The sequence below is a fragment of the Grus americana genome, chromosome 1 (assembly GCF_028858705.1).
Source record: "Grus americana isolate bGruAme1 chromosome 1, bGruAme1.mat, whole genome shotgun sequence".
In the NCBI taxonomy this organism is placed as follows: Eukaryota; Metazoa; Chordata; class Aves; order Gruiformes; family Gruidae; genus Grus; species Grus americana.
The window spans coordinates 58,142,768-58,170,482 of NC_072852.1; the positions used below are offsets into that span (position 1 = coordinate 58,142,768).

The following is a 27,715-nucleotide window of genomic DNA, read 5'->3' on the forward strand; positions in this document are numbered from 1 at the left end:
AGTAAAGAACGTTACGCACCTTTCGTATCCTGCCTGCGGCGCGGAGCACTGTTTCACCAACCGAGTTTAGGGCGTAGTTGGCTTCCGGGAATAGGCGTAGGTATTTTCGAGGGCCGCAGTTTACGCAGCGCCGGGCCGCCCGTAACGTAACTGAAGCGGGTTGGGGCGGCGGCAGCCATTTTGTGCCGGGAGCCCGGAGGAAGAAGACGCTGGTGTCTCCACACTTCACGGGCCCTGGAGTCGACCGAGAGCCCCGCCGTTCCCTCCGCCGACGTCCAGCGGGTCTCTGACCCACTGACCACCTCTTCTCCTTTTGTATCCCACCAAAGAAGCGAGGTGGCGCAAAGCGATTCCTCCGAGACACAGCCGCCCCTGGCTGGACCGTCTCCCCGTACCCCCAGTCCCTCGCCGTCCCCACGGCCGGCGTTCCGCTGCCTCTCTCCCACCCCTCCGGGTGCGATGAGGGGCTTCGGGGACCGGGGCCGCGACCGAGACCGCGGCGGGTAAGGGGGGAGGGGGGGGTGTTGGGGAGGGGGAAGGGAAGGCCGGGCCGATGGGGGGGAGGAGGTGGCGCGGCGCGGGTCGACACGGTGTGGGGGACGGTGGAGGGAGCCATCTCCCCCGCGTTGGGGGCCTGGTGGGAGGAAGGCCGGGAAGGAGTCGTGGGACGAGGGGGGCGCGTTCTGCTTGCTGTATTGAGGGGAGCGTTTTCCCCCAAAATTCCCGGGTAGGAGTGGGGGGTAGCTGGAGACTTTATTAGTACGATTTTGGCAGCAAGGGATGATGGGTTGGTTGGCTTTTTATTTATTTATTTATCTTTTCCATCGTTCATGTGTAACCTTGTGTGCCTTGCTTTCAATTTTAAGGCCTGCTTTTTCCTTTTTCCCCTATGCTATATTTATTTTTTTGCCAGGCCTCTCCTCCTTTACCCTATTTACCCCCCTTCCGGTCTCCCCCCCCCCCCCCCCCGCCACCCCCCTCCTGCAAGCCACGAAGGTCTTGGTGGCCCGGGCAAGGGTGGTTGGACACTCTGCCCTTCTGGTTGTCATTGCTCCTTCTCGACTTGCTAGAAAGATGGCAGTTGGTGAAAGATCTTTCTCAATTGCACTCCCAGGCTTATCGTGAGAGGAAATGAGATTGAAAAGTGCCGCTGTGCAGGGAACTTGAGTACTCGGGAGGGTGATCTCAGTAAACATGGCCCTGGACTCTTAAGGAGCATGACCAAGCTTATGTAGCAGTCAGACAGGAGTTGTCTGTGTGGCACTGCAGAGGCCTACTGCTTCATACTCTTAATTCTGCTATTAAAAGGAATAGATTTTTACAGGTTTGATTTTATTTTTTTTCTTCCAAGGATGGCAGCAATAAATATAGTGGCAGTGTAGTATATAACTAGTGTGAGACTTGAGGTTTTATAAGGGTTGAAAGTAATAAGACATTCATCCCAGGCCTTTTTAGAGAGAAAGTTAGAACTAATTTAGGAGGGTGGCGTTTTCTGTCCTTTAGATCACAAGTAGTTAGGCCTCCTTTCTCAAGGAAATAATCCTCAAGGATTAACAATAAACATATCATGTGGGTTCTGTTATTCTTAATATGACAGACTAGATCTCAGTTGATATATCTTCTCTTTTTCTTTTTTTTGTTCCCTCCTCCCCCCTCCCCCTTGTTTTCCCTACCCACTGGGAGATTCAGGAATATTTTGTTTATATGTTGCAATGCATTTTAACATTGAGTTTCTCGTCTGTGGAGAGAGATAGTTGTATCCTTGCTTTATCTTACTCCCACATTTCATGCTCTGAAATTAAAAGATACTTTCATTTTTTTTCAGAGAGGAGGGTTCTGGTGTTTTTCCACTATGAGATTTCCAGTTCAGTTTAACACAAGGACATTGGAGTAAATGCTTTGGCAAGTCTGAGACAGTTCAGACCTCAGCTGTTTTTGGAGTTTAGTGAGTGAGTTTGAGTATGCAGATTTATATACATTTATTTAACACCGTCCAAAGCATTGTCACAACACTTGGCGTGCCTTAAAATTTGTGCAATCTCATTTTAAAGACTTTGATTATAGACAGATGCTTCTTTTTTAAATCTGGGGTTTTGCATAAGTAAAAGGAGCACTTCTTTGTGAATTTTTTGGACATTTGCATGGAAAATCGTTTTCTTGGCATGTTATCCTGGAAGCTTTAATGCATCAGGATTCAGTTGGTTACAGATGTCCATTTGAGGTGTTAAAATATTTGTAGCCACTAACACCCATCATACTGCATAAATAAACTCTATAAAATTTTGGGCCACCCAGCATGCTAGTTAAGTGCCATTTGAAAGCTTATCACCTCAGTCCTGATTCTCTGTAAACTAAATAAATACAGGCTTTCTGTTTTCTTTCTGTCAGGAATGAGTTGTAGGCAGCTTCTTAGAATGGAAAGTTGTACTGTTTTGCTCTGGAATTTAACAAATTCACTCAGTTCTGTCCCAGAAATGATGACACCAGTAGTATTAGAGAAGAATGTTTTGGGTCAGTCTGAATTTACACTTGAAAAGAGAACTCTTGGCAAACCAGTGGAATAATCTTAGATTTAAATCAGTTTAACTGGAACTGGAATCTCATTTTACTTGTAATCGGAATGTAAAGTGTCAGTCGCTACCAGTTTAGCGGATGAACTTCAGAGGCAGTGTTTCAGGACTGCTGCAGGGCTCACTTCTTTCAGGTCAGCATACAGCCATATTGCATATAAGAATGGAGAACTGAAACTATGTGACTTCTATGTAAAATATATTGATTCTTCCCTCTGGATAGCTGTGGAGCAAATATTCATCATACCCAGCTGTTTCAGTGTCCAGTCTTGCAATCAGTTCTTCCATATGTTTCCTTTCATAAAGAAACTCATTGACCCTTTGAACCTCCAGCTGATTTCAGTGAGAGCGTGGGTTTTGTTAGAACTACTTGGATACAGAAATAGTTTGACCTCAAGTTAGCCTGATCAGTAGCAGACATCTTCTGTAAATGTGAATGACCCTGTAAATGAAAATCTATACTATTGCTTTTAACGTGGTCGTGAAAGAAAATAACTTTTAAATTCATTTTTGAAGTTGTGTTTCACAGTCTTTACGTATGACAAAAATTGCTGATTGCGCAGGCTGTCTGGGGGATATGATCGACATACTAATGGGAAAATAAGGGATATTTATAGGAGAGGGAAGAGATTTAATGAACCAGTTGCAACAAAGCAAACATTTTATAACTAACTTAGCAGATTTTAAGTTAAATTGTATCTGCCATACTTAGCTTTTCCAACAATGTAACCCCTTTTTCCTGCTAATAATGTTGATTTGAGTTCTGATTTTTTTGGTCTCTTAGTCACTATAATTTGTAGTTTCCATTGGGAAGTGGTTTAAAGAACAAATGTAGTTAATGTCTGAACAGATAGTCTTGTCCTTAAGATAATTCAGAAATTTATTTCGATGGTCTTTATTTTTTAGCAACCCCCCCGTTACTAGTGTAAGAAGATTGCTTTGGGATTTTTGTTTCATTAACAGTTTTTTATAGCGGTCTGCCTGGGTAAGGTGCAGACACTTTGGAGTTGCTATCTAAATAAAACTCTTGTTTTAAACGGGCATTTCTCATGAATTCATGTTTTGCAAAAAGTTCTACCTTTATTAACCAAATCTGAATCAGGACAAAATTTGATCTGATGGTATTTTGAAAAGTACCTTCTGCTGTGTTTATGATACTAATGAAACAGCTATAACTTTTTTTGTGCAATTTTGAAATATATAATTTTTAATAGTTGCAGTAAATAATCATTTTATGCCACTTGGTTTTCCATTACTCTTACAAGTTATTGCTAGAAGCTTGTGTTTTGTCTAATGCATCAGTTAGTCATTACAGTTAGTTCTTAACCTTCTTAAGTGTATTAAATTAACTGGGTGAGGAAAACTTATGAGAGAAAGAGCAGTAACTTCTGAGTAGTTCTGCTAGTTAGGCATTTTTTAGCAGGATAAACATTAGTTTCTTACTCTACTGAGTCTTCATCAAAAGCATTTGAGAGAGGATATGACTTTTCCCGGGTACTTCCCCCCTCCGCTTTGTTAGACTCAGCTTTAAAAAGATTTTAATTTTATTTTTAATTTCTTTGGCTCCAGAATTACAGAGGGACTTGCAGGTTTGGCTGGACTTGTTTACTTTCAGTTCTTCACCCTTTTGTTTTTCATTTGAGACATAGTGCTTGATAAGAAAGAAGACATGGAGGGGGAGACAGTGAAGTAGCTATTTTTATGTAAAATGAACCTTGAGAGAGATAGAAGGAGCTTGTGATTAGAGGTTTTTCTCATCCCTTTCATCTAACCATGTTTTAAGTGTACTGTCAGCTTCAATAAAAGATAAGTGCTGTAGCTGTACCTAAAGCATTTTCCCAAGGGAGGGAACCTTGAGGTGGAAACCTAGAGACAGGAGCTTTAAGGCATTGACTTACAAATAGCTGTATTGGAGGGAAACTTTAAAATGGTTTTGGGTTTAGAACTGACTTAGAGCAGGTTTGTGTTATTTCAAGAAGTTGTATGCCATCATAGTGATTGGAGGAGGGAGAGACAGAGTGACTTTTGCTAGAATATTGTGCTCATGCATGAACTTGAGGAGAGGAGAAAAAGGGTGGAACATGTTTAGGAAAACTGCAAATTCTAGAGTAATTAAATACTCTTGTTTATAACCAACATTGACATTCTCAGGTTTGGAGCAAGTCGTGGAGGTCCTCTTCCTCCAAAGAAATTTGGTAATCCAGGGGAACGTTTGCGTAAGAAAAAATGGGACTTGAATGAACTGCCCAAGTTTGAGAAGAATTTTTACGTGGAACATCCGGAAGTGGCCAGGCTTACTCCGGTAAGTTTTCAGATCCTGTCCATTCAATTTTGCCTAGAACAGGAAGTGTCACAAGTGGAAAAACTTGTCCTAGGAAGTCTGGGACAGAGTCTAATAGAACTGTCTTTTCATTAAACTTGTTTGGTATGTGTGCACTCTGCAGGATACCAGTTCTAGTTGCCTTCAATATTTAACATTAGCAAAGGTGAGGCTTCTGCTCTTAGCTGGTTTTATGAGAGATATTTTACATTTAGTCATTTGTATTTCAGCATCATAATGCTTGTTTGGTCTAACGATTCATCAGTGTAGATAAGACTTAGAGGGCTTGAGAGCTGTAGTACTGGGGAGGCCCTGAAAGAGCCTAAAATAATGAACTAAGAGTGGCAGAAATATATGATAAACATTTGAAATAATATTTTATCATCATCATAATAATAATAGTAATTCAGGCTAAAAGAGGCCGTGGGAGATGTGTAGTCTAATCCCCTGCTCAGAGCAGGGCTAGCTACAAAACTAGAGCAGGTTGCTCGCTTAGTGCCTTGTCCTTTTGAGTTTGAGTATTCCCCAGGGATGGGGAGAGTTTATATCCTCTCTGGGTGGCTGTCCCAGGGCTTAATGTTTCTCATGGTATTCCATCCTCTCCCCCACCCCCCCAGTAATTACTTGCAACATCATCTGCTCTGTAGCGATTCATTGGGTAGTTGAAAGTAGCAGTTAAATTCCCATGTTAGTCTCTCTTTCCCAAGCTAAACAAATCCAGTGCTCCCAGTCTTTCTTTGTACCACCTGTGCTCCAACCTCTAGCTTTGCCCCTATAATTGGACATGCCCTGTTAATACAATGTCCTCCTTACACTGGGGGCTCAAAACTGGATGCAGTACTTCGTATTTACTCTGTAGATACAGTAGTCTCCCCTTCCTACCCCACCTGAGTCTAGAGTATTTTTTCCTCTTTAATATCTTTTTATATTCAAAAATTAAGAGATTTCATTTTCAGCACAAGGAAACAAACAAAATGTTATTATCCAATTACGTAGACTTACAAATCTTCATGTGAAATATTAATGAGATATTTATATAGCATAAAGGAGCTGAAGGAGTCCTTGGCTTTTTAAAGAGACAACAACTTGAACTGCTGAACCACAGTTAGTGTTAGCTGCTGTAGCTGTCTTTGCCTTAGCCAGCTAAAAGGATTTTCATGTTTTTCCCAGAATTTGTTTTCTTTTTTTACCTTTTCATTCAAGCTCAAGAGATTCTCACAGTAAATTTATTGCTTTGGATAAAGTGCGTGTTTGGTGTTGATGTATATCTTTCTATTGATTTTTTAATGAGCATTAGAATAAGGTCATGAATGGCAGAAGCATGTTGCAAAATGCAGTTGGACTTGCAAGGTAACCTAGACAAAGATAAACCACTTTTTCTAATCCTAAAATTATGGTCATGTAGATACACATTTCAGAAATATTTTAAGGAGTTCCATTAATAAAAAAAAATTGTGAGGTCCTAGGACATCACTATGACTTTGCCTGGACTTCTTCCATGCAGGAAAAAATGTGCTGGTTCCAAAAAGATTCCAAGCAACATTTCTGAGTTGCGAGTTGTCCAGCAAGAGCTCTGTATTTAAGCACCTCTGGAATGTGTTAATTGAAGGAGTGGGACTGTCCTGCCTTCTGCTTGTTCGTAGTATATTGCAGCCTATTTATTTTGTTTAATTCTTATCACTGCCACAAAAAACATGTTTCTTATCCTCTGTTTCTAATCACTTTTGCAGCTGTTGATCATTTCTGACCTCTGGAAGAAGAATAAAATTCTTAAAAATACTATATTAATATACTTTTCATTAAAAAGGGCTGGTTGGAAGGAGAGACAGACATTAGTCCTTCTAGACTGCATAGCTCATACCTCTGAATATTGCGGAAGCTGTGTGATAGCTCAATCTCAAGACAAAATCCTTAGGAAAGCAGTCCTTTTTAGGCTTCTGTTTCAGTTCAGTTCTCTAATGAAGCTGTTACATAGAGGTGTGAAGTGAGTTAATAGTTAGAAACGTGCACTTTAAGTCCATGCTGACGTTTGACCTTTGTCTTTGCATATTATTTTTTTTTCCACATAAATAGTATGAAGTTGAAGAATTGCGAAGAAAGAAAGAGATAACAATTCGAGGAATGGAGGGCTGCCCCAAGCCTGTGTTTGCCTTCCACCAGTGTAGCTTTCCACGTAAGTATTTTGCTGTTCTTTAAGATAATGAAAATTTCTAAGAAACAATAACTGTTTAGGCCTGTTCTGTTTCTAAAAGGTCTTCTGAAGCCTCAGTTAACCTTTAATAAATTTTTTTATTTTCTTAAATTCTTAGAGTATGTGATGGATGCCTTGATGGACCAGAACTTCACAGAACCCACTCCAATTCAGTGCCAAGGCTTTCCACTAGCCCTCAGTGGTCGTGACATGGTGGGCATTGCACAGACTGGCTCTGGGAAGACACTAGCAGTATGTATTCCCTTTTATTTATTTGGTTAATTTTTCCTAGTTGCTTTGCAAAACTTACCCTTGGCTACTTGTTAGTAATTTTTGGACTTGTCAGTACTACAAGCATAAAGTGAGATGATTACATGTTTTTAAAGCTTGCTTTATTGCATCATGGGTGAGAAGTATCAACTCAACTAGCCTGTCCTATTCACAGGCATGTATTTTGTGTGCGCCTTTCTTTTTGCATGCTTAGTCACTTCTTTTTTTGTCTATGCTTACATTGTGGTTTAAAAAACCAGTAGGTGCTCTTTAGCATATTTGTTTTAACTATGCAAGTTAAAGTAAAGAATAGTTGAGTCTTCAAGCTATAATTAATCTGCAGTTGTTGAGAAAGAATTTTATCCTTTATGAAAAGCATTAGTTACAGCCAGCATTGCTTGATGCTACTGACTTAGACTCCAAATTTAAATGAGCCTGCCTTTCAGAGGTGCCGAGCAACTATATTTTGTGCTCATGTCAAAGCAGGTGTGGTTGTTCAGCTCTGAAGATTTTATATTCCGTTGGATAACAAGTATCTGGGTCTGCAGAACCCTGATTTGTATATAGCCAAGATTTCTTGCTGTCCCTCACATCAGGTGTTGGCTTCTTGAAGGGATGTTAGGCTAAGTGGGCTCTTGCTGTGATCCAGTTGTCATGGCAGGTGATCATGGGCACTGAATATTGAAGTCCTGTGTCTTGACGTAAAGTTCTTCTGTTTCAGTACTTGTTGCCTGCAATTGTTCACATCAACCACCAGCCATATTTGGAGAGAGGGGATGGCCCAATTGTAAGTGCTTGTCAGTTCTCTTCGTTTTTGTGTGTATGGCATGGCATCATTAATGAGATGTGTACTTTATTTAATTGGTACATCAGGATAGCAAGTAGAGAAATGTTTACTATCGCAATGTGAACGTCCCACTCATTAGTTGAAATTCTGTGCAATTGCTGACATAGTCTAAAGATATTTAAATGTTTTAGCTAATAAAGAGCAGATGGTCCAACTTTGCTTATGGTGTCTGTGTGGAGCCCTCAACTTAGGGGTGTGTGTGCAGCTTGGCTATCCTGAATTGATTCCTTTTGCAGTGTCTGGTTCTAGCACCTACTAGAGAGTTGGCCCAGCAAGTGCAGCAGGTGGCTGATGATTATGGCAAATGTTCAAGACTGAAGAGTACCTGCATTTATGGAGGAGCACCCAAAGGTCCCCAAATCAGAGATCTAGAAAGAGGTAATTTTAAAACAAGTGTTTGTAGTTTCTGGAGGAAGTGGTATTGTAAAATAAATAAAGCTATCATCTTAAAACCTGTTTGGAAGGGGTGTGCACATGAATGAGCGACTATTTCTGCAGTTACAGTGATGGTGCATGTAGTATTTATCTTCTTTGTTGTGTAGCGACTTACTTGGATATTAGATTTCCTTTCTGTTTTGTCTTTGAACTTTCCACTTGTGAAGATCATCAGGACATAGGAAGGGGGAAAGGAACCTTACCAGGAAGAGAACAGGTTATTTTGAGGAAATACAGTAGCAGCAAGTTTAAAGAATGATTATTTTTTTTCCCTTAAGCCAGATTGCAGGGGTTTTTTCAAATAATCAAACTTAATTTCTGAATGTATAGAAACTTCTTTAGACAGTGGGTTTTGTGGGGTTTTTATTGTTCTTAAGCACTAAACTCTCTTTCTGTTCATGAACCCCATTACGTTCTATAACTTACTTTCTGTACGTAGCAAGGGACTGGACTTGGGGATGATGAGGAACCATGGTTCTACAGCAACCATTGTAACACAGTAGCACTCAAGTGACCTAACCTTCATGTCAAGGGCTGGTAACATACAATTTCAAATGCGGGAATGTGCTGTTGGCTTTCATCTTCACTAGATTTAAAAAAAAAGTAATAGAATTTTGTGAAAAGATGCAAGAAGTATTATCAAAGTAAGCTTATGTATACTGATCTACTCAAGAAATCAGAAAATTTTACTTACCACTGCAATTTGCAGAGTCATTATTGAAAACTGCCATAATTGGATAAAGGGATGTGTGGTAGAAGTCTGTGGGGTAGCTCTGTTGAAGAAAATGGTAGTGCATTCCAATTCAAAAGTAGTATCTTCAGTAGAAGAGTCAAAGGTTACATGAAGAGTCCTTGGGAGGATCAGCTCAGTGGGGTTTTGCACACCTTTCTGGAGTGCTGTAAAATACACGTTCTGCTTATGAAGAACCATTTGGTTGGAGCATGTGGGCAGGTTCGGTGCTTTCAGTCCTTTCAGACGTTACTGTCTTCGCATGATCACTTAGTATTTTCTGCAGCAAAGGTTGTTGAATAGATAGAGTCCAGAAAACATTTTTTTTTTTCCTCAGTTATGATTTTTTGGGTATTCAGTGAATTTACTTTGGAGGATTACATTGTTGACAACAGAGATTGCAGTTTCTTCAGTCTCCCTGGCAGACTAATGGCTGCATTAGAAATCTAATTCTTGCATGAGTTTTATAGAAACTGGAAGTATGCCCAGCTTTCACAGCTCTGAGGAGTCCAGGCTGACACAGACAATAATATCTGGTTTGCCACAAAATACTCTGCATCTGTAAGTGTAGTATCAAGAAAGCTGTTTGGGTTTTGCTCTTTTTCACCTCACTGCTTACCTAAACTTGCCTTCTGTGGACATTTCAGTGACACTAAAGAACTCACCTGTAATATTTGGGAATTGGTGGAAACCAGTCCCTTCTTCTAAGGAATGTATAAATTGCCATACCTGAAACTAGTTTATGAATATTTGAATTCTGTTTTTATGCTAACAGATATGGGCAGGGTGGTTGTCTGTCACTATTGGTGCATAATTACTCAGTATTAAAGCCATGTTTTGGCTTTATATATTAAGAAAGAAAAAAAAAAGGTGGAAGTAATTTGACTTGTACAGCAAGAGGAGCATTTCATGTTTGTTTAACATGGGGAGTTTAGCTGGAGTTCGCTCTCATTTTTGTAGAGAGCTCTTTAGACTGTATAATTTTGGATGAAGGTGGGTCAGGCTTGAGTAGAAGCTTATTTTACTTCTGATTTTTGGACAGCTCTATGCTGGTGTTTTCTGACATAAGCTTTTAGCTTCTATACTGCATTTATTATTCTAATTGCACTGTAACAGTAATTTCAGAATGGAAAAAATATTAAAAGAAACTAGGGCTTCTACTGAAATGACTCAATCTTGGGTACGAATGAGGGTGGTGCTTTTTTTTTTTTAACACAGTTTTGCTCTGGAAGGTGATTCATTCTGACTAAAAATACCAATTGACATTCAAATGAAGAGCCTTACTCTTTTTCCTCATTCTGTTTTGAAGGTGTGGAGATCTGCATTGCTACACCAGGTCGCTTGATTGACTTCCTTGAGGCAGGAAAGACCAACCTTCGTCGGTGTACATACCTGGTGCTGGATGAAGCAGACAGGATGTTGGACATGGGTTTTGAACCCCAAATTCGTAAAATTGTTGACCAGATAAGGGTGCGTGAACCTTGTAAAAGGACAACCTCCTTTGGTTTCCCATTCAAAGTCCAGTACCTTAAATAAATCCATTTTCCCTTTTTCTTAGCCTGACAGACAGACTCTGATGTGGAGTGCCACCTGGCCAAAAGAAGTGCGCCAGCTTGCCGAGGACTTCCTGCAGGACTACGTTCAGATCAATGTGGGAAACTTGGAGCTGAGTGCCAACCACAATATCCTGCAGATAGTGGATGTATGCATGGAAAGTGAGAAAGACCATAAGTAAGCTGATTTTCCTACTGTTTCAGTTTTTGCTTGTACTTAAAAAATCTATGTTGCTTTGAAAGCGAAATATGAATTCCAAATGGTGAAGTTACTTGTACTATTATTTAACCTTTGACTGCTACAAAATAAGTAAGTCCTGTAATTAACTAGTCTGTTGCGTATATTCTAAAGCATACCGTTGTACAACAGACCTAAATTCTGTGTAAGTGATACTGACTTATTTATATGGATGCATCTTGTATATGTTCTCAGTCTACGTTGAGAGAGTGCTTCTATATTCTTGTATACGTGGATATACATCTTGGCTCTCATGTCTATTTTAGGCTGATACAACTGATGGAAGAAATCATGGCAGAGAAGGAAAACAAGACTATCATCTTTGTGGAGACAAAAAGACGATGTGATGATCTCACTCGAAGGATGCGCAGAGATGGGTGATTAGCTTCCCCCCTCCCTCCCCTTGTTTCTAGTGCGAAACAGAAACTGTAATCAAAAGCAGTAAGGTTTAAATGTTCATGATGCTATTGTTCGGAACAACTTGTCCGTTCTTTTCTTGGCTGAATTCAGTCTTATTTTCTCAGAAGGTTCCAGTCCATCAAAGCATTAGTGCAAGAGAGTTTGTAAGCTGGGCAGCTTTTAGTGTATCAGAATATGGATACGCTGATCGGGACTGTATCAATACAGCAAATGCGATTTGGCTTAGGTGATTGATGTAGGTAGTGGCTTTAACATGCAAGAAATAAACCAGTATACGTGCTAGGTAGATAAAGGCCAGAGGAGGACAGGGAATAAAATATTTCCTGTTGCCTTTAATATATGTAATTTCTGTCTGTACTAATGTGCATCTCTGTTTGGCAGTTGGCCAGCTATGTGTATCCATGGAGACAAGAGTCAGCCAGAAAGAGATTGGGTGCTTAATGGTGAGTCCATCACTGAGGGGACAATAACTCGGGCTGCTGTACGTAATTTACCAAGACGTGCTTTTTTCCAGTTGTCTTTTTTTTGTTTGTTTCTTTATCCAATAGATATATTTCAAAAGAACTTCCTTTGTCTTTGTACTGTTAATTTCAGTATTTGTGTTTACTTTTTTTTTTTTGACAACACAATTGAAAAATTATTTAACCCAGAGAGCTGGATTTTAAAAAATACTTGACACATTATATCCTGACTTGCTGGGGTTTCTGAAATTGACCCATCTTCCCTAGATTCTGGAAAGTGAGCATTTAGTGTAAATCAAGTTCAGGTAACTTTTACCTTTTTGAAAAATCTTACTTCATAGCATGCTTTGTTTTACAGAGTTTCGTTCTGGAAAGGCTCCTATCCTCATTGCTACCGACGTTGCATCTCGTGGGCTAGGTTTGTACACATAGACCACTCTTGCCTACTGCTGCATATTTTTCTTCTTTGGACTGAAATATGTTTTCTTTTAAAAAAAAAATTCAAAGCGTGATTTTCCCCCACATGTGAAATACGTTTTTTAACATTAATCTTTTTTTTTTCTTTCATATTCAAAGTCTCTTCCTGCTCCTAATGAACAGGCTTTGGTCTGCAGCAAGGCCTAGGCATGACCAATCGATCGCCAAGAGGGAGAAGAGACGTCCAATTATGCAACCCAACCCTTCCACCACACTCACTTCTTCCCCAAATCCAGCTTTTGTTGCTGGATGATAGGGATGGATTGCTCTCAGTTCAGAGCGTGTCAGATAAAGTTCAAGTAGGAAGTTGTGGGAGAGCATTTCAACAGCAAATAGCTAATATTCTCCCCATATGACACACCACAGATTTGAACATACCAACCCCAGTGTACATGCATGTTTACCCCCCGCCCCCAGATGTATTCACATCTGAGAAAGCACTGCTCCAGATCTTTGGTCTTGACATATAACCTTCCCTCCTCTGTGTTCCTTCTAGGCAGGACCACTGAGATTATATATGGCCTTTAACATCGTGTTACCCAAATGTGTAATTGAATCAAAATTCCACAGCTCTATTCTGGTGGTATGAAAATGATCTGTCTGGATGCATCAGTCGTGCCCCCTTTTTTAAGAACCATATTTGTATTGTGAAACACTTTGTGTGCTAAGCACAGTTCTTACACATCTGTCCCCTCTAGAAGAGGAGGATAACTTCTGAAGTGCTCTGAGTTTAATAATGGACATTGAATATTGTCCCCTCCCTGAGTTTGGTAGAAGATGAACTACTTGGGGGTTGATGTCTCACTGTAGTAAATTTTAGACAAAATTACTGCAAGTCATTGCAAATAAGCTCAGAAAAATCTCTAGCTGTTAAACATCTCAGTTATCTGAGTTCTCTTTTTTTCATGTGTGGAAAGGGTGGCTGTGCTGTGCATCACATGGTCACTTTAATACAGGCAGACCATTACTAGACTTGGCAGCCTTTGTTCACACAACCTTCACCCCTCCTTCCCCTCCCCCCTCAAAAAATGTCCAACACTTCCTCGGAGAGGTGATTGTATGGACTTCAGTCTCTGCCCTCTAGGGTCATGTCTGGACCTGTGCAGTTAGAACTTGGGCCTGTTGGGAGAAGGGACTGAGGCCTGAAACCAGTTTGTATGAAAGAGAGCTGCTTTCTCTAGCAGCGTTTTTTAAACAGGCTTGCTATGTGCTGGTAGCTTCTTTGTGCATCTTGCCTAGACATTTAAAACGGCCTCACCCCCCTCAAAAAACCACTCCCCCCAAAACTACTCAATTGGATAACACTTCAGAAAACAGTCTCCCCACTTCCCGTCTTCCACTTCACCTGAGCTAAGGGGGAAAGGTACCAGAGTCTGTTTCTTGTTACTGAACAACATCTCTGCTTATTTTGGGGCCCTGAGTTTGCTGCTTCTTAAAATAAGTCACTTAACTGGCAAACTTCTGGACGACTTCCTCCAAGATCCTGGAAAGTGAAGGCTTCTACCTAAATAACATAAAACAGGGGCGCGCGCCTTTTGGCTGAGTCACCAGGGCTTTCCCTCTTCCTAATGGAACATTGGTTTCAAAAAAGCTTCTTCCAGGTAAGTTCTGAGTCCCATAATGACTTCTTTGTGATAATTCCCTGGAGTGAGGTCCTCTCTCTGCACTGATATTTTTTTTTTACTTTATTTTTTTGTTCAGTCTATTAAACTAAAAACATTGAATTTGTTTTGTTTTGTTTTCTTTAACAGAAGCTTTGATATCAGCTGCAGATCATTCTCAGTGCAGGGGTGGGGGCACATCTACATTGATGGTCTAAACAGCTCTCTAGACTAGCATGTTTGCTAGTTTATATCTCTCCTGATTAATAATTGGAGACTGTCTGTGCCTTAGGGTACTCTGATGGTCTGACAAAGGGAATGTTTCCCAGGTAGCTGTCAAAAATGATGTACAGTTTCAATTCTTGATCCTGCTACATTATCTTCTAATAGCGCAGGAAGATTGCGAGTGTGTGCAAAGACTTTGGAGCATGCTAGACTGGAGAAGCAGAGTCTTGTACTTGCTCTGGTCTTTCTTCAGCGAGCTGTGTGCTCTACCAGGACCACTTTCTAGTCTGGAAAACACCCTTGCATTTTCCTCTTCCTGCCTTCCCATTCTTCCCGCTCCTCCCCAGTCAAGTCAATTCCGTCTACATTGGTAGCTACAATTCCCTGTGCTTTCTGCCGGGAAAGCACGTCCTTGTATCCTCTGTGGTCATTCAAGTCGCTTTGCTACTGATGGATGTGCAAAACAGGACTGACTGAGGATCATGTAGCCTGCAGCTTGTCAGACTAGTTACAACCCTGGCTGTGAAGATGCAATCTGTCATATGTACTCCTCTCTTTACTTTGCTTTCCCCTTTTAAAAAAAAACACTCTGTTGCATCAAGGACCCTAGCTGGAGACTCGCGCAGCCCCCTGTGAAACCTGCCTTCTCACTCCCTTTTTTTTGGTGTGATTCAGGACTTTGGAGTCAGCAAAGACTGAGGAGCCCCCCCCTTTGCTGTAATAAGAAACAGACATAAAGTCCCCCTCTTGTCACTACAACCCTCTTGTTTTTATTTTTCCTACAACCCCTTTGAAATTGATGCAGTCTGGGCAATAGATGCAGTCTGACCCTTTGGATGTAATTTTTGTATCTTCATTTTTTTGACAATTGCCCCTTAAGAACCCCGAGTAGGGGCCAAAAAGCGTTGGAGGACCTGAAACTTTTACCTGAACCCAGGTTCTCCGGCGCTTCACAACCAAATGGGGCTACAGAGAAGCGTCTAAGCCAGTTCACAGAGCGAGCGTGTGTGGGGACTTCTCGCTGCCATGGACCCTTGATGCATGCTCCCCGCGCTCCAGTGGTCCCGTGTCAGAGGGCGGAGTTTTCGAAAGGAGGCCGCCAAAAATAAAAGGCAAAGAGACGGGATCGGCTGCAGCGGTTTCCCACAGGAGGAGGGAGTGTGCATCGGTCTGGTAACAAACAGAGAATGTTTCTCTCTTTAAAACAAAAAAAAAAAAGAAATCACAAAAATCTGTGTTTTATCTTGGATATTTTCAGAATATTCTTCTTAAAATGCAGATTTTTAATTTTTTTTTAATGAGCTATTAGGGCACTTACTGTAATACCGTGCTTTTTAAAGTATCAAATACTATAGCAAATAGGTGCTTTTGGTACTTGAGGTGCTTTCACTGAAGTGTTACACTAACATTTACTTTGTTTTTGTCCCCTATGAAATCTGACTTTCCAAAAGGCGTGAAGTTCTGATCTCCTGAATTTTAATGTTATTTTGTATATAAAGCAATTTTGAGAATTTAATTTCCTGCTTTCATCTGTCACTGGAAGTAGGGAATTGTTAATGGCATTCAGGATTGTCCAAATTACGAAAGCTTGCCAGAACTGGACGGAACAGCATGGTGAAATGTTAGTGCAATGCATTCTGGTGGTAACTAGAAAGCTAAGTGAAGATATTCTAGGTCTGAATAATTTTTAATAAGTTGGCTGAATAATACTAATGTAATTGGAGTGTCTTAAGGCTAGGGAAAGTAGTTAACTGTATTTTATTAGGACTGTAAAAGTAAATATTTTTAAGATTGCCTTTTGTTTCATGTTACCAAGTGGAAGGTAAGTGATCTTATTACCGTTATTATTTGTTAGACTTCTCCCAACAGAGTAAAAGCTTTACCATGGCAGTTCTGCCCTTCCTCTGCCCCGGTTTGCTCTGTATGATGGTGGCATTTTCACTTTCCAGATTGTGGGCTTTTTAAAAAATAGGAAATTTGATTAGCTCATTCACAAGCATCAGTGTCTTTGACACATGAAGATGGAGAAATGCTTTCCGGGGAGGATGAATTTGAGTGCAGGGCAAAACTGCTTTAAAATTACCACTGTATCTCAGGACACTGATCTTTGTTCCTGATGATCTGAAATTGGAGTCTTCTACTCTTTTGGGATGAGTCTGTCTTGTATTTATTCTGTGCAATTACTAACTTTGTATTTTTTTTTCTTATTACTGTCACCTGCATTCGTGCTCCCCACCTTTCGTTGGCACGTCCTCTCTTCTTCTCCCCTTTCCTCAACCCCACCCCTTCACTGTGCTTCGCACCTGGGCACTTCAAGACGTGGAAGATGTTAAATTTGTGATAAACTACGACTATCCGAACAGCTCTGAAGATTACGTGCACCGTATTGGCCGTACTGCACGTAGTACCAACAAAGGTACTGCCTACACCTTCTTCACACCAGGAAACCTGAAACAAGCCAGGGAGCTGATCAAAGTGTTGGAAGAAGCCAATCAAGCCATCAATCCAAAACTGATGCAGCTTGTGGACCACAGAGGAGGAGGAGGTGGTGGTGGAGGTAAAGGCACCTGGGAAAAGGGCTACAGAGGGAATAGGTTCCCCTTTTTGAGGGAGGGAAGGTGAAAAGAAGGTAGGAAAGTAGTAAGTGTGAGTCTAAGGTAACAAACAGCTGATTAGTAATAAAGCTGGTTCGTACCCGAGATCTCAACACATTATGTAGATGTAGATTTCTGTCCAAAAAAGAGGCAGTCCACTGTTTCACCTTAGCTGTAGAATTTTTTTTCTCCTGATAAGGCCCTCGCAGAGCTAATGCTTGAATTTAATTAATTCCTTGCAGTTCCTACCTAAGCATAGGCAGCAGGATGTGTGTGCATACACATGTGAAATTGAAATCAGCAAAGGGATACACTGACTTTACTTTCAGGGACTATTTTTGCTCCCATTCCCTGAAGCAGTAGTAAGTTTCTTTGTGTTCCAAGTTAGTCCTGAATTTCTTTTTTGTTTGTCTCTGGGCATTAAGAACCCTTTTTGAACTTCATATTTATACCTTGAACAAAATGAACAGACATACGCACAGCTCTGCAGGGAAGTTACAGTCAGTCAAGAGAACTCGCTCCTTGTGGGCAAAATTGTGGATGTAGAAGGGGGAGAAAGGGTGGCATAATTGTACCAGAGTTCATTGTTTAAAACTTGTTCATGGTACTAAATCTTAATATATTCATCGCCAGGAGGTCGTTCTCGTTACCGAACGAGCAGTTCAGTAAACAACCCTAACCTGATGTACCAGGAAGAGTGTGACAGGAGGCTCCGGGGAGTGAAAGAGGGCCGGAGAGACTCAGGTGGCTTCAGAGACCGTGAGCGTGGTGACAGTTATGCCAACGGAGCCAACAAGACCTATGGCAGTGCCTACGGGAGCCCAAATTCTGCTTTTGGGGCAGCACAGAGCCAGTATGGTTACACTCAAGGGAGCTATGGAGCAGCTGCCTATGGCACGAGTGGCTATGGCACTGCAGAGTACAGTGCTAGTGGCTATGGTGCCAGCACCACAGCTGCCACCGCTGGGAGAACCTCACAGAGCACTACCCAACAGCAGTATGCAGGGATGGTGGGGCGCTCGGGCCAGCAGCCACAGCCGCTCATGTCACAACAGTTTCCGCAGCCCCCTGCCACTAACGTGATGGGCTATATGGGACAGACTGCCACCTACCAGTATCCACCCCCTCCCCCTCCCCCTCCCCCCTCCCGCAAATGAGACCACTCCCCACTGGTGACCAGTGTAGACCTCTTGCATTTAAAGGAACCTTTTCTTTCTCTTCTTTCCCATTGTGATGTCTCTCTCATGCAGGTTAGACTTAGAATTCACCATTCAAATCCCTCAAGCCCATCAAAAAATGGCCCCCAGTCCACATTACTGACCCTGTCCTCTTTTTTCTTTTTTTTTTTTTTTTTTTTAAGAGATATATATAGTTGACTGGAAAATTTATTATTTTTTGTCTTGCATGTGAGGAAATTGGAAATTTTATTTTCTCTAAAAGAAATGGGTATAAGGCAGATAGGTCCCAGCTTGATCATCTTGGTGTCTAAGGTTTGTGTGAAAACTTGCTTTTGAGGGGAGGAAGTTTCTGTTCTGTAACACGTTAACTTAATTTCAGGAAGTATCAAGAGAGGTGGGAAACTTTGAGGAGCCAAAAAGCACTTCATTTAAAATGATAAATGCAAGGGAGCAATGCTCACTTCTCCTAATCTTAATTTTTTTTTTTAAATAGCTCACAATTATTGCTTGTAATCTATTGTAGGTGACTTTCTATAGAGAAAACTCTGCTCATTTGTCTGAGCTGGGCGGTGTTCAGAGTAATGACCCAGGTACATTGTTGGCGTTTCCTGCAGCTCTGGAAGCAGTGGCCCCATCTTCTGGTACCCGTAGCAGCCTGCAGTAGGGAAGTTAGGATTAATAAAACCCCAGTGTCTGAGACCAAACCTGTCTTGGATTCAATACCTGAAAACCAGATAGTGACTGTAGGTACCGCTGCTGTAAGTTCTTTCCCTATGATTGTTAAATTGCAGCATTGCACATGGGTGGAGCCTGGTTATCCTCAAATTAGTTTCTGCTCTCAAATTCTTGGTTGGTGGGTTTATTGAGAGAAGTCTTATTTGAGAGCCCAGAAACGAGAAAGAACCGAGATGAACAGCGCGTCTCATTTGTCCTTCACAAACAAAGTACCTTTTGCCAGGGGGTATGTTCTGAATGCCGCTATGCTGAATAACACGTGACTGAGTTTTCCACACTTAAAGAGGTTTGAATAGGGTGGGCTGGGGGGAGGGCGAGGGGAGGAGGGGAGGAGGAGGAGGAGATTGCCTGGAATCTCCTTTCCATGAGGTAAGCGGTGAGCTGGTTAGTGCATCTTGATTCTGAAGCTTTATTTCTTTTGTACCTTGCTCTGACTCTTGCTTTTCCTGGCTTTGAGTGCATTTCCCTGCTCCATTGGTCCCTTTGAGCTGAGCTCTCGCAGGTAGGTAGCATTTTAGAAAATGTTAGAGAAGAGTGAAATTTTAGTAAATACGTAAATAAAACTTGTTTATTTTACAGGCTAAGGTGGGTGTGAGGGGGGTTTCCCCTTTAGTAAAGCATGTTGTTGACTTGTTATTTCTAATACCAGACGGTTCAGAGACAGTAGATGATAACAGGAGTTGGCTGCTCTTGATCTGGTAACATTACAAAAGAATGGATACATCTCCTGGTTTGTGAAGCATAATCTTTGCATTATGAGAGTGCAGGGTTTTGTGGATTTTTTTTTTTTTTTGTTGGCATTCTTGCATATGGATGAACAAGGCAGCCCACTCCTCCTGTAGCAGAGTGGAACTTCTTATAGCCCAGGAAAAGAGCTTGCTTATACAGAAGTGATTTCTTTTTTAATTTAATTTATTCCCAGAGTAAAATTTTGGGGGATGAATGCACATTTTTTGTGTGCAGTACACAGGTAGGTTGCTGACACAGAGGGAGAAGGGAGAGATCTTCCAGAAACTCAGTTCCCTCGTCCCGTCTTCTAATTCCAGTACTTGGGGCAGGAAGTTCCTTTGCTTGTGATAAATGAAAGCCAGAAACATTTCGTTTATCCAGGCACTGACTGATTTGTCTTTGGCCTCCCTCACAAGCAAATGTAGAGCTTTTGGGTTTTTTGGAGGGTTTTTTGGTTTTTTAAATTTTCAAGTTCAATGCAGAAATGTGTTTGAGGGGTGTAGGAGTAGGACATCTCACCGACTGGCTTTAAAAAGGGTCTCTGGACCGCCAAAGCTGCCTTATAGTCTGCTATAGCTTTCACTTATTTTTGGGGGGAACTTGGCACACGTAAACATCTGTGCCAAGTCTTGCAGTGCTTTATTGCCATCAAGGTCAGCTGAAGTCCAGGGTCTCGGCTCAGTTCAGAGTGTTAACCAGGCTGTTGAACGCATAAACGCACCATGGCGTGTGCTGCCCCTGTCCCACCTGGTGCTCGCCGCTCTGTTCCGTACACCAGCTGGAGGGCCCTTGTTGATAAGAGCATTAGTGTCTAGTATTGTTTGCGTTGTTTTCAATCTGTATAAAGTTTGTGGGAGTGCCAGATGAGTTGGGTGTCTCCTCCCCTCCCACTTCCTGAAGGAATTTACTGTTTGGACTTCTCTGAACAATGGAAGGGTTAGTGGCTTTGTGTGGGATCAGCGTTTTGTTTAACACACCTGCTGGTCTCTGAACACATTCCTGTTGTATTAATGAAGACTTGAATTGAGAGATTCATAGATCTGTGGTGTTCAGACACAGGATACTAAGAGCTATGTTACTATTCTTAGTTTGTAAATTGTCCTTTTGATACCATCTTGTTTTCTTTTGTAGGTATAAATAAAAACACTGTTGTCAATAAATTGTGAACTTTGTCTTTATTTGTGGAGTGTAAAACCATCTTTGCCCCCGTTCTTCCCAGTTCTTAAAAAAAAAAAAAGTCAAATTCAAGGAGTTGGAAACACCTGTTGGCAACCCACTGAATTTTAATTGAAATGATCCCTGTTTGTAGAGTATGAGGAACCGAAAGTGTTTGGATACCTGTGGAATTGGAAGATTGATGTCATTTGAAGGGAATGTATTTTTCCTGAATGTTACTGGACTTGAGTCGAATGAGGGGGTCAGGCAGAGGTAACTTTCAGGAGGATATTAGTTCATACAGAGTTAAAATAATAGCTTGTAGCATCTGCTCTGTCAGAAGTGACCACGTGTGACGTGGGTCGGTGGCCTTTGCATATGATATCGAACTTTATGGTACCACGTTCCCTTTTCCATAGGTGCTCGTTAAAGGGCGGAAGGACTAAAGATAGTAAGTTTCCCTTGCACTCCTTGTGCTGCCTCACAGTCAAGGTGGAGGTGCATTTTGGAGGTGCTGGGAAGAGCCGGGAGCGAGTAATTTGCACTACTTTGGTATTGGCCAGCACTACCTAGCACCAAATTCAAGTAAAGAAATAAAAAAATTAAAAAAAAAACCAGGGAAAGTCTCATACAGATGCCAAGCGCACCAGCTTTCCAGGCCTCACTGTCTTCTTGGCACTGGAGTGAAACTCGGCTGAGCCATCCGTTGGTCAAAAAGGGCCAGGAAAGGGAAGCTGTGATCTTAAGAGCTTCATCTTTGGGATTTCTTGCCTTGTCTGTGGGAAGGTCTTCAAACGGGCATGGGAAGACTTAGCTTCTTTCCTTTTAGGACTGTGCAAAGAGAAAGAGAAAGTAATGAAGGAACTCTGGGGAATTAAACCATTTCATTGTTTCAACAAATTATTTTTCTGGAGTCTCTATTTAGGGCGTTTGGTAGGGGATGGCCAGGTTTGCAAATGGCAATGAAATTACGGCTACTGCATTGAATGGGCCTTCTCAGGCACCCTCCGTGTGCCGCTGTAGGCGGGGAGGAATAAGCCTGTACCTGACTTAGGTAACAACTGCTTGGCCTCGGCTGTGACTGTACGTACGCTAACGGCTCCCGAGAATCCTGTGCCTTGTGGAAGGAGCATCTGGGAAAATTTAGTGAGAAGGGTAAAATTAAGGAATCCAGAGAAAAGAGAAGAACTTATGTGATCCTTGAGGGGAGACAATCAGTACAAAGTTTTAAGGGGGGAAAACTCCCAAAATCTATTTAAAAGGTTCTTGTTGTTTCCTCTTCCATGGTTACTCTTTCTCATGTGTGGACCCTCTTAATTTCCCCATTTTTTTCTTAATGGTATATGGAGTCTGCTGTTCTATCTGCTGTACTCTCTGCTTCCTCCCCTCCTTTTCTTAAAAACTTGACCTGAATAAACGTGTGGCCAGACTGCCCTGTGCCTGCCCCACCTCATCTCACTGAAGCTGGGATGGGAGGACTTTTGGAAACACCTGGAGCACACGGGTTTAGGTGGGGTGGATGGAGAAGCGTCTGCCCCAGCCGTGCGGTGGTCAACGGTGTGGGGTCCAGCTGGTGGCCTGGCACTGGTGGTGGCAACTGGGACCAGTACTGCTTGGCGACAGAGGAAAGGGCAGAGTACACCCTCTGTGATCTGCTGCTGATGCACCAGATGTCAGAGGGACTGTGCCAGGCTGGAGAAATGGGCTGATGGGCGTCTCATGGAGGTCAGTAAAGGGAAAGGCCACGTCCTGCTCCTGGGGTGGAGCAGGGGGCTGCCCAGCTGGAAAGCAGCTTGGCAGAAGCCCTGGGTTCGCTGGTGGACGCTAAGTTGAACGTGAGCCACCAGTGTGCCCTGGTGCCAAAGAATGCAAACCGCCTCCGGAGCTGCACCGCTGGGACGTGGTCCTTCCTTGCTGCTCAGCCCTCGTGAGGCCATGGCCTGAGCGACAGGTCTGGCTCTAGGCTCCCCAGTCCAAGAGATGAGAACATACTGGAGCAAGTCCAGAAAGCCCACAAGGATGATTAAGCCTTCGATGTAAGAGACTGCTCAGCCTGGAGAAGGCTCAGGGGCATCTTCTCCATGTGTATAAATGCCTGATGGGGGAGTAAAGAAGACAGAGCCAGACTCTGCTTAGTGGTGCCCAGTGATGGGGCAATGGGAAATTCCACTGAAACATAAGAAAAAAACTTTTTACAGTGAGGGTGGTCGGGCACTGGCACAGGTTGCTCAGAGAGGCTGTGGTGCCTCCATCCTGGAGATACGCAAAACCTGACTGGACAGGACCCAGGACCTCGAACGACCTGCTCTAGGTGATCCTGCTGTGAGCAGGGGGGTGGGTTAGATGATTCCCCCCTCAAGCTGCACCCAACCTCAGCTGTTCTGTGAAATACCAGCTTTGGGGAGCTAAAAACTTCCTCGGAATCTCTTTCAGGCCCTTGTGTTAAACAGAAAGGAACACATCTAGTTTTGAAAACAAGATAAAGAAAAGTTGTGTTCTATAAAAATCCCTTTACAATGCTTTGGTATAGGCTCTGAAGTCTGATTAAATACATTTCTTTATATAATGCATCTTTGCTTTTTTTTTTGCAGCATTGCTGCCCTTTTGTCTGAGCTCTTCTGTGTTAGAAATGTTTTGAAAAGATGTTTTTTTGCAAGAGTATGAGAGATGTAACCTGCTATAATATTGCTAGTTTTCATAAATGACTGCAAAGCATTTGCATATCTTCAGTCACCTTTTCTCTCCCATGATCCAGAACATTTGTGTAAAAGAAAAAAAAAAAAAAAAAAAAGCAATTCTCTTCCTGCTGAGATGTCCCAGCGACAAAAGTTTTTTTCTTCTGCCTCCCGTATCATCTAAATTTCACAGTTTTATCACTAGCAATGTGAGACTGAAAGCCAGCAGTTGTTTTTTCCCACCTTTTGTTCCACCATCCGCAACTACAAAGGGTACGGATTTCTCACAAAATGCAGAAGGACACAGGACACATGAATTGAGTGAAGCTAAAATGGGAATTAGTTTAAAATAAAATATATATATAAAAAAAAGGAATTGACGTGGAGCACCTTGATGGCAGTTTTACAAAGTACTTTTCTGGCCTCAAAAATGTTTTAATGACAGAAGGAAGTCTTAATCTGCCAAGGCCAGCCACCTGCCGAGTGCTCCTGTCACCTCTCTATCAGCGGGTATATTGCATGAAGCTACCAAAGATCCACCCCTTGAAACACCAAATGGGGGCCATCACTCCTGCTTTTGGCAGACTAGTTCAGGAACATGAAGGAGGAAGAAAATATTTGCTCTCCCAGCTAGATTTCATCAAATTCCATCCTCCTCAACAGAAAAGTGTTTTAAAGCGTACTTCAACCTCAGCCAACCATACCGTGTTCTACCAAATTTTATGCCCTCAATGCACTTGTTAGCTCTGGCATGTAGCCATGTACCAAAGCCCGGCACTGAAGTGGAAGGGGCATCTGATTTTGGGAAACAAAGGGATGTCTTCTCCGTGCAGATGCCCGTCTTCCTACAGAATCAGTTTTTGAGAATGTTACATCTTTTCCATCAAAAGAAAAAGTAGGCTTAATAATATCTCCATATGTCTGCAGTTGCTTTCTCAGGTACATTGTCTGCCTACAGCTATTTTTTTTCCCCTCAAAGGTTTTTTTGCGTGATTCATAATCTTTCAAAATGTACGTAGAATTGAATATACCTCAATTGTTAACTTCCCAAGGTGGGGTTAAACCAGGCTTAGCTCTGGTCTAACTTTTACTTTGTTTCACATGCACATCTACAGCCTTGTGAGCAGAGATGTCCACTTGCATTCAACAGATACGGGGTTTTTTTAAACTGGATTTTAGGCAGACAACGTGCATCACAAACACAGCAAAGAATAAAGCCACATAAGGATTAATGCGTGGCAAGCCGCAGTTCCACCGTACGTTGCAAGAGTGCCAAATGATTTATACCAACCCCTTTACTTACCTTTTGTAACATAGAGATAGAAGAAGTCACAGTAGAAGATGGTTTGTACCACCCCGGAAACTACAGCGATCTGGTCATAGAAATTCTCCGTGTAGTAGCGCCAGACCCAGTTGGCAATGTAGAGAGCGCGGTAGAGGCCCAGGAAGAAAAGGTAGTGTGTCGTGATGGTCTCTGCCTCCCCCGTCTTGCTGATCATGAAGAGCTGAGGAAGGATAGCCACGGACTCCAGGTAGATAGAGAAGGTCCAGAGTATCTGCAAAGTGAAATCAGTGGAGAGTCGGTGCTGGTTAATACGTGTTAAGAGCCAAAGCTTTTCATCTGGCAGAGCACCGATGTGCGAGCGGGATGAGTGGTGCTGCTGGAGTTGGGGAAAATGAGCTTGCTGTGCTGGGGCTGAGAGAAGACAGCGCTGTGCTGCTCTATAGATGCTATGGTCTTCAAGGCCTGCCAACCTTGCCTTTCCTGCCTGCTTTTGCTGTTAAAAATCTCAACTATTCAACACGCTGCTAACTCTGCTGCCTGGTGTCAGGCTGCTGCTCCCCTCCCCTTTCCTGTGTCAGGTTTTCCTTACCTCCAAGGCAGTGAAGCTGTGGTTCTCCAGGAATGACAGTCCTGTGACAGGGACCAGCAGGAACTCAAGGCGAAAGGAGTCGTTCTCGCTGTCAAATGTTTTCCGGAATTTCACGTAGATCATGTACACGGTGACATAGGCACATATCAAAAAAATGACCTGGGGGGGGGGGAGGGAGATGGTAAGACCTTACCTGTGATTACACCTTCTGTGCTTGAAGAGAGGACGGCTTTGGCAAAATCAAGATCTTTTAACTCAGTTCTGGTGGGGCCGTGCCAGAGTGAGATAGTGGTGAATGATTTTTTCTGCGCTGGCTTGTGGATTGACTTCTGCTGGAGATATTGCAGTGGTCAACTGAAGATTGCCCCACCATGGGGATCACACTTGCTTGAGCCCTCTAGGACTCTGTGTGAAGAGGTTGGCTTAGTAGCAGCTGTCTGTCAGCACTCCTGCTGTGCAAGGACACCCAGGCTTGTTTCATGGCATCTTTTTCTGGTTTGGTGGTACTAAATGTGGTGGGTTCAGCTTGCTCACTGACTGCGGCAAGGGTTTTTTTTTTTCTGTCAATGGAGGGCCAGTGACACCAAAAGAAGCATTTTTATCCACCCTTCCTCTGTATAACCCCCTGTAGTGTTGGTGACAGGTGAAAAAGAGAGAATTTCTCCTTCTTCCCTCTGGCTGAAAAACTTAGTGACTGCGTAACCTCTCCTCCCCAAGAAAGCATGGCGAGCTGAGGGGAACCTCTGCTTCCACACTGCCCTCTCCTTACCTTCATCACGGTGTTATAGACAGAGATGAAGGTGGTGAACAGGTCCAGATAGCGGGTTGTGAAGACGAGGGCGAAAAGAATCTGACTCTTCCCAGAGATACCTGCATGGCAGGGAGAAGAAAGGAAGGTAAGGCAGATGAGAGGAAAGACCCTTAGGATGGTGGTTTCCCCTTACGCCTCCTTTGGAAATGGTTGTACATATGCATTTTGCTTTGTCGGGCGTGTAGGTGCTGTGGTAGCTCTAGACCTACCCCAGGACTGGCTGGAGTCTCCCAAGTCACAGGGCAGGCTGCTGCTGACGCCCCTGAGCCCTGCCTCGGCTCGTACGGACCAGCGCTAAGTGGGCGCATTCACTGCTTTGGCCAATTCAGTCCTTACTGTCATCAGAATGCCTTTCTCGTCCCTCCCTCGCCCCCTTCGCCTGCCCACTTCTCCAGGGGGTTGCGTGATGTGACATCTGCCGCACCAGGGCAGAGCTGTGGGATCAGGGACTGGCCCAGGGATGCTAACGGAGCTTAGTCATCGCTGGCAGGGAGATGCAGTCAGACCCTCCTATTTCTCTACCTGTGATAACAGCCGTGGTGCTGCAGCCCAGCCCCGAAGTCTCTTGGGGATGAAATCCTGAACTTTGAGCAAAACCCTCCTGTGGCAAGCCGCTGCCCTGATTTCCTCACCCAGGGACAGGGCAGCCTCTGGTGCCTGCCCGTCGGCTGGCAGGACCTCCGACCTAAAGTGACTTTCTCTCAAGATCATCAGTTTTGGTGCCGCCACAACTTCTTGTGCTTGTTTTCCACCTCTCTCCGGCCCTGCTGTCCTCCCCTTCGCTTCACCACCCCAAGACCAACACCTGCACGAGGCCATACGCCTTGCCACATCACATCCTTCCAACGCAGCCCTCTCCTCCTGGCAGGGAGACCTCCCTGAGGAGGAGGAGGAGGATGACTTCCCTTGAAAAGCCCATTGGGGAGGGCTGCCACTGTGCATGGGGTATAGCTAGCCTTTTTGGCACCCATTTTGCTCGCACCCCTTGCTGAGCCTCAAAGAAGGTCCCTCCTCCTTCCCCGGGGTGTAGGAGCACTCACCAGCACAGGACTTGGACTTCTGGATCTTCAGCAGGAGGATGATGATGGCCAGCAAGTGGGAGACATCCCCCAGGATGCGGAAAACGTTCATGGTGCTGGGGGGGCTCCTCCGGAGGGAAGGGAGCGAGGTGTTTTCTGCAGGCAGGGAGGACGAGGGCAGGGAGTTTTTCACCCCTGAGCCTCGATCGAGCGGATGCTCTCCTCTGGCTCAACCTTTCTTTTTCCCCGAGTATGGAGCCCTCTTTTCTGGCAGAGAAAAGTTCAGGCTCCCCTCTCCTCTGGCCACAAGTGCCGTTTCCCTGCCAGGCACTCAAGCTGGACGTCTCCCTTGCTTACTTTTCCCCAAGGTGGATTTTCTCTCTCCCCTGGGGCCTTCCTCTCCCTGCTCCGGGCCAAAAGTTGGGGGTTGTCCCCTGGAGAGCCCCAGACTGAGCCTGCTGAGCAGCCCTGAAGCCAGCGCTGGGTGACGGTGACGTGGCTCCTGGCTGGCCGGGGAGGAGAGGGAGGAGGAGGCGGAGGCGGGAATAACTGTGCTATTTTTCCCTTTTTCTTTTTTTTCCCTTCCTCTTTTTTCTTCCCCAACTTG

The 27,715-nt window shown here is 43.3% G+C and overlaps 2 protein-coding genes across 2 annotated transcripts; one reads left to right on the forward strand and one right to left on the reverse strand.

Annotated features, from left to right (window-relative positions):
* DDX17 (DEAD-box helicase 17) lies at positions 1-20,734 on the forward strand. The gene is made up of 13 exons (XM_054811056.1): positions 1-503; positions 4,722-4,872; positions 6,964-7,063; positions 7,200-7,333; positions 8,073-8,138; positions 8,435-8,576; positions 10,673-10,833; positions 10,922-11,094; positions 11,421-11,531; positions 11,956-12,017; positions 12,394-12,453; positions 16,656-16,895; positions 17,566-20,734. Exons 1-13 carry the CDS (start codon positions 460-462, stop codon positions 18,087-18,089), a joined length of 1,968 nt encoding a protein of 655 aa, XP_054667031.1. The 5' UTR covers positions 1-459; the 3' UTR covers positions 18,090-20,734.
* On the reverse strand, positions 20,733-27,600 carry KDELR3 (KDEL endoplasmic reticulum protein retention receptor 3). The gene is made up of 5 exons (XM_054811072.1): positions 27,130-27,600; positions 26,048-26,148; positions 25,279-25,437; positions 24,708-24,960; positions 20,733-21,560 (listed from the first exon to the last, which is right to left on the reverse strand). Exons 1-5 carry the CDS (start codon positions 27,218-27,220, stop codon positions 21,520-21,522), a joined length of 645 nt encoding a protein of 214 aa, XP_054667047.1. The 5' UTR covers positions 27,221-27,600; the 3' UTR covers positions 20,733-21,519.
* Positions 27,601-27,715: the final 115 nt, after the last annotated feature.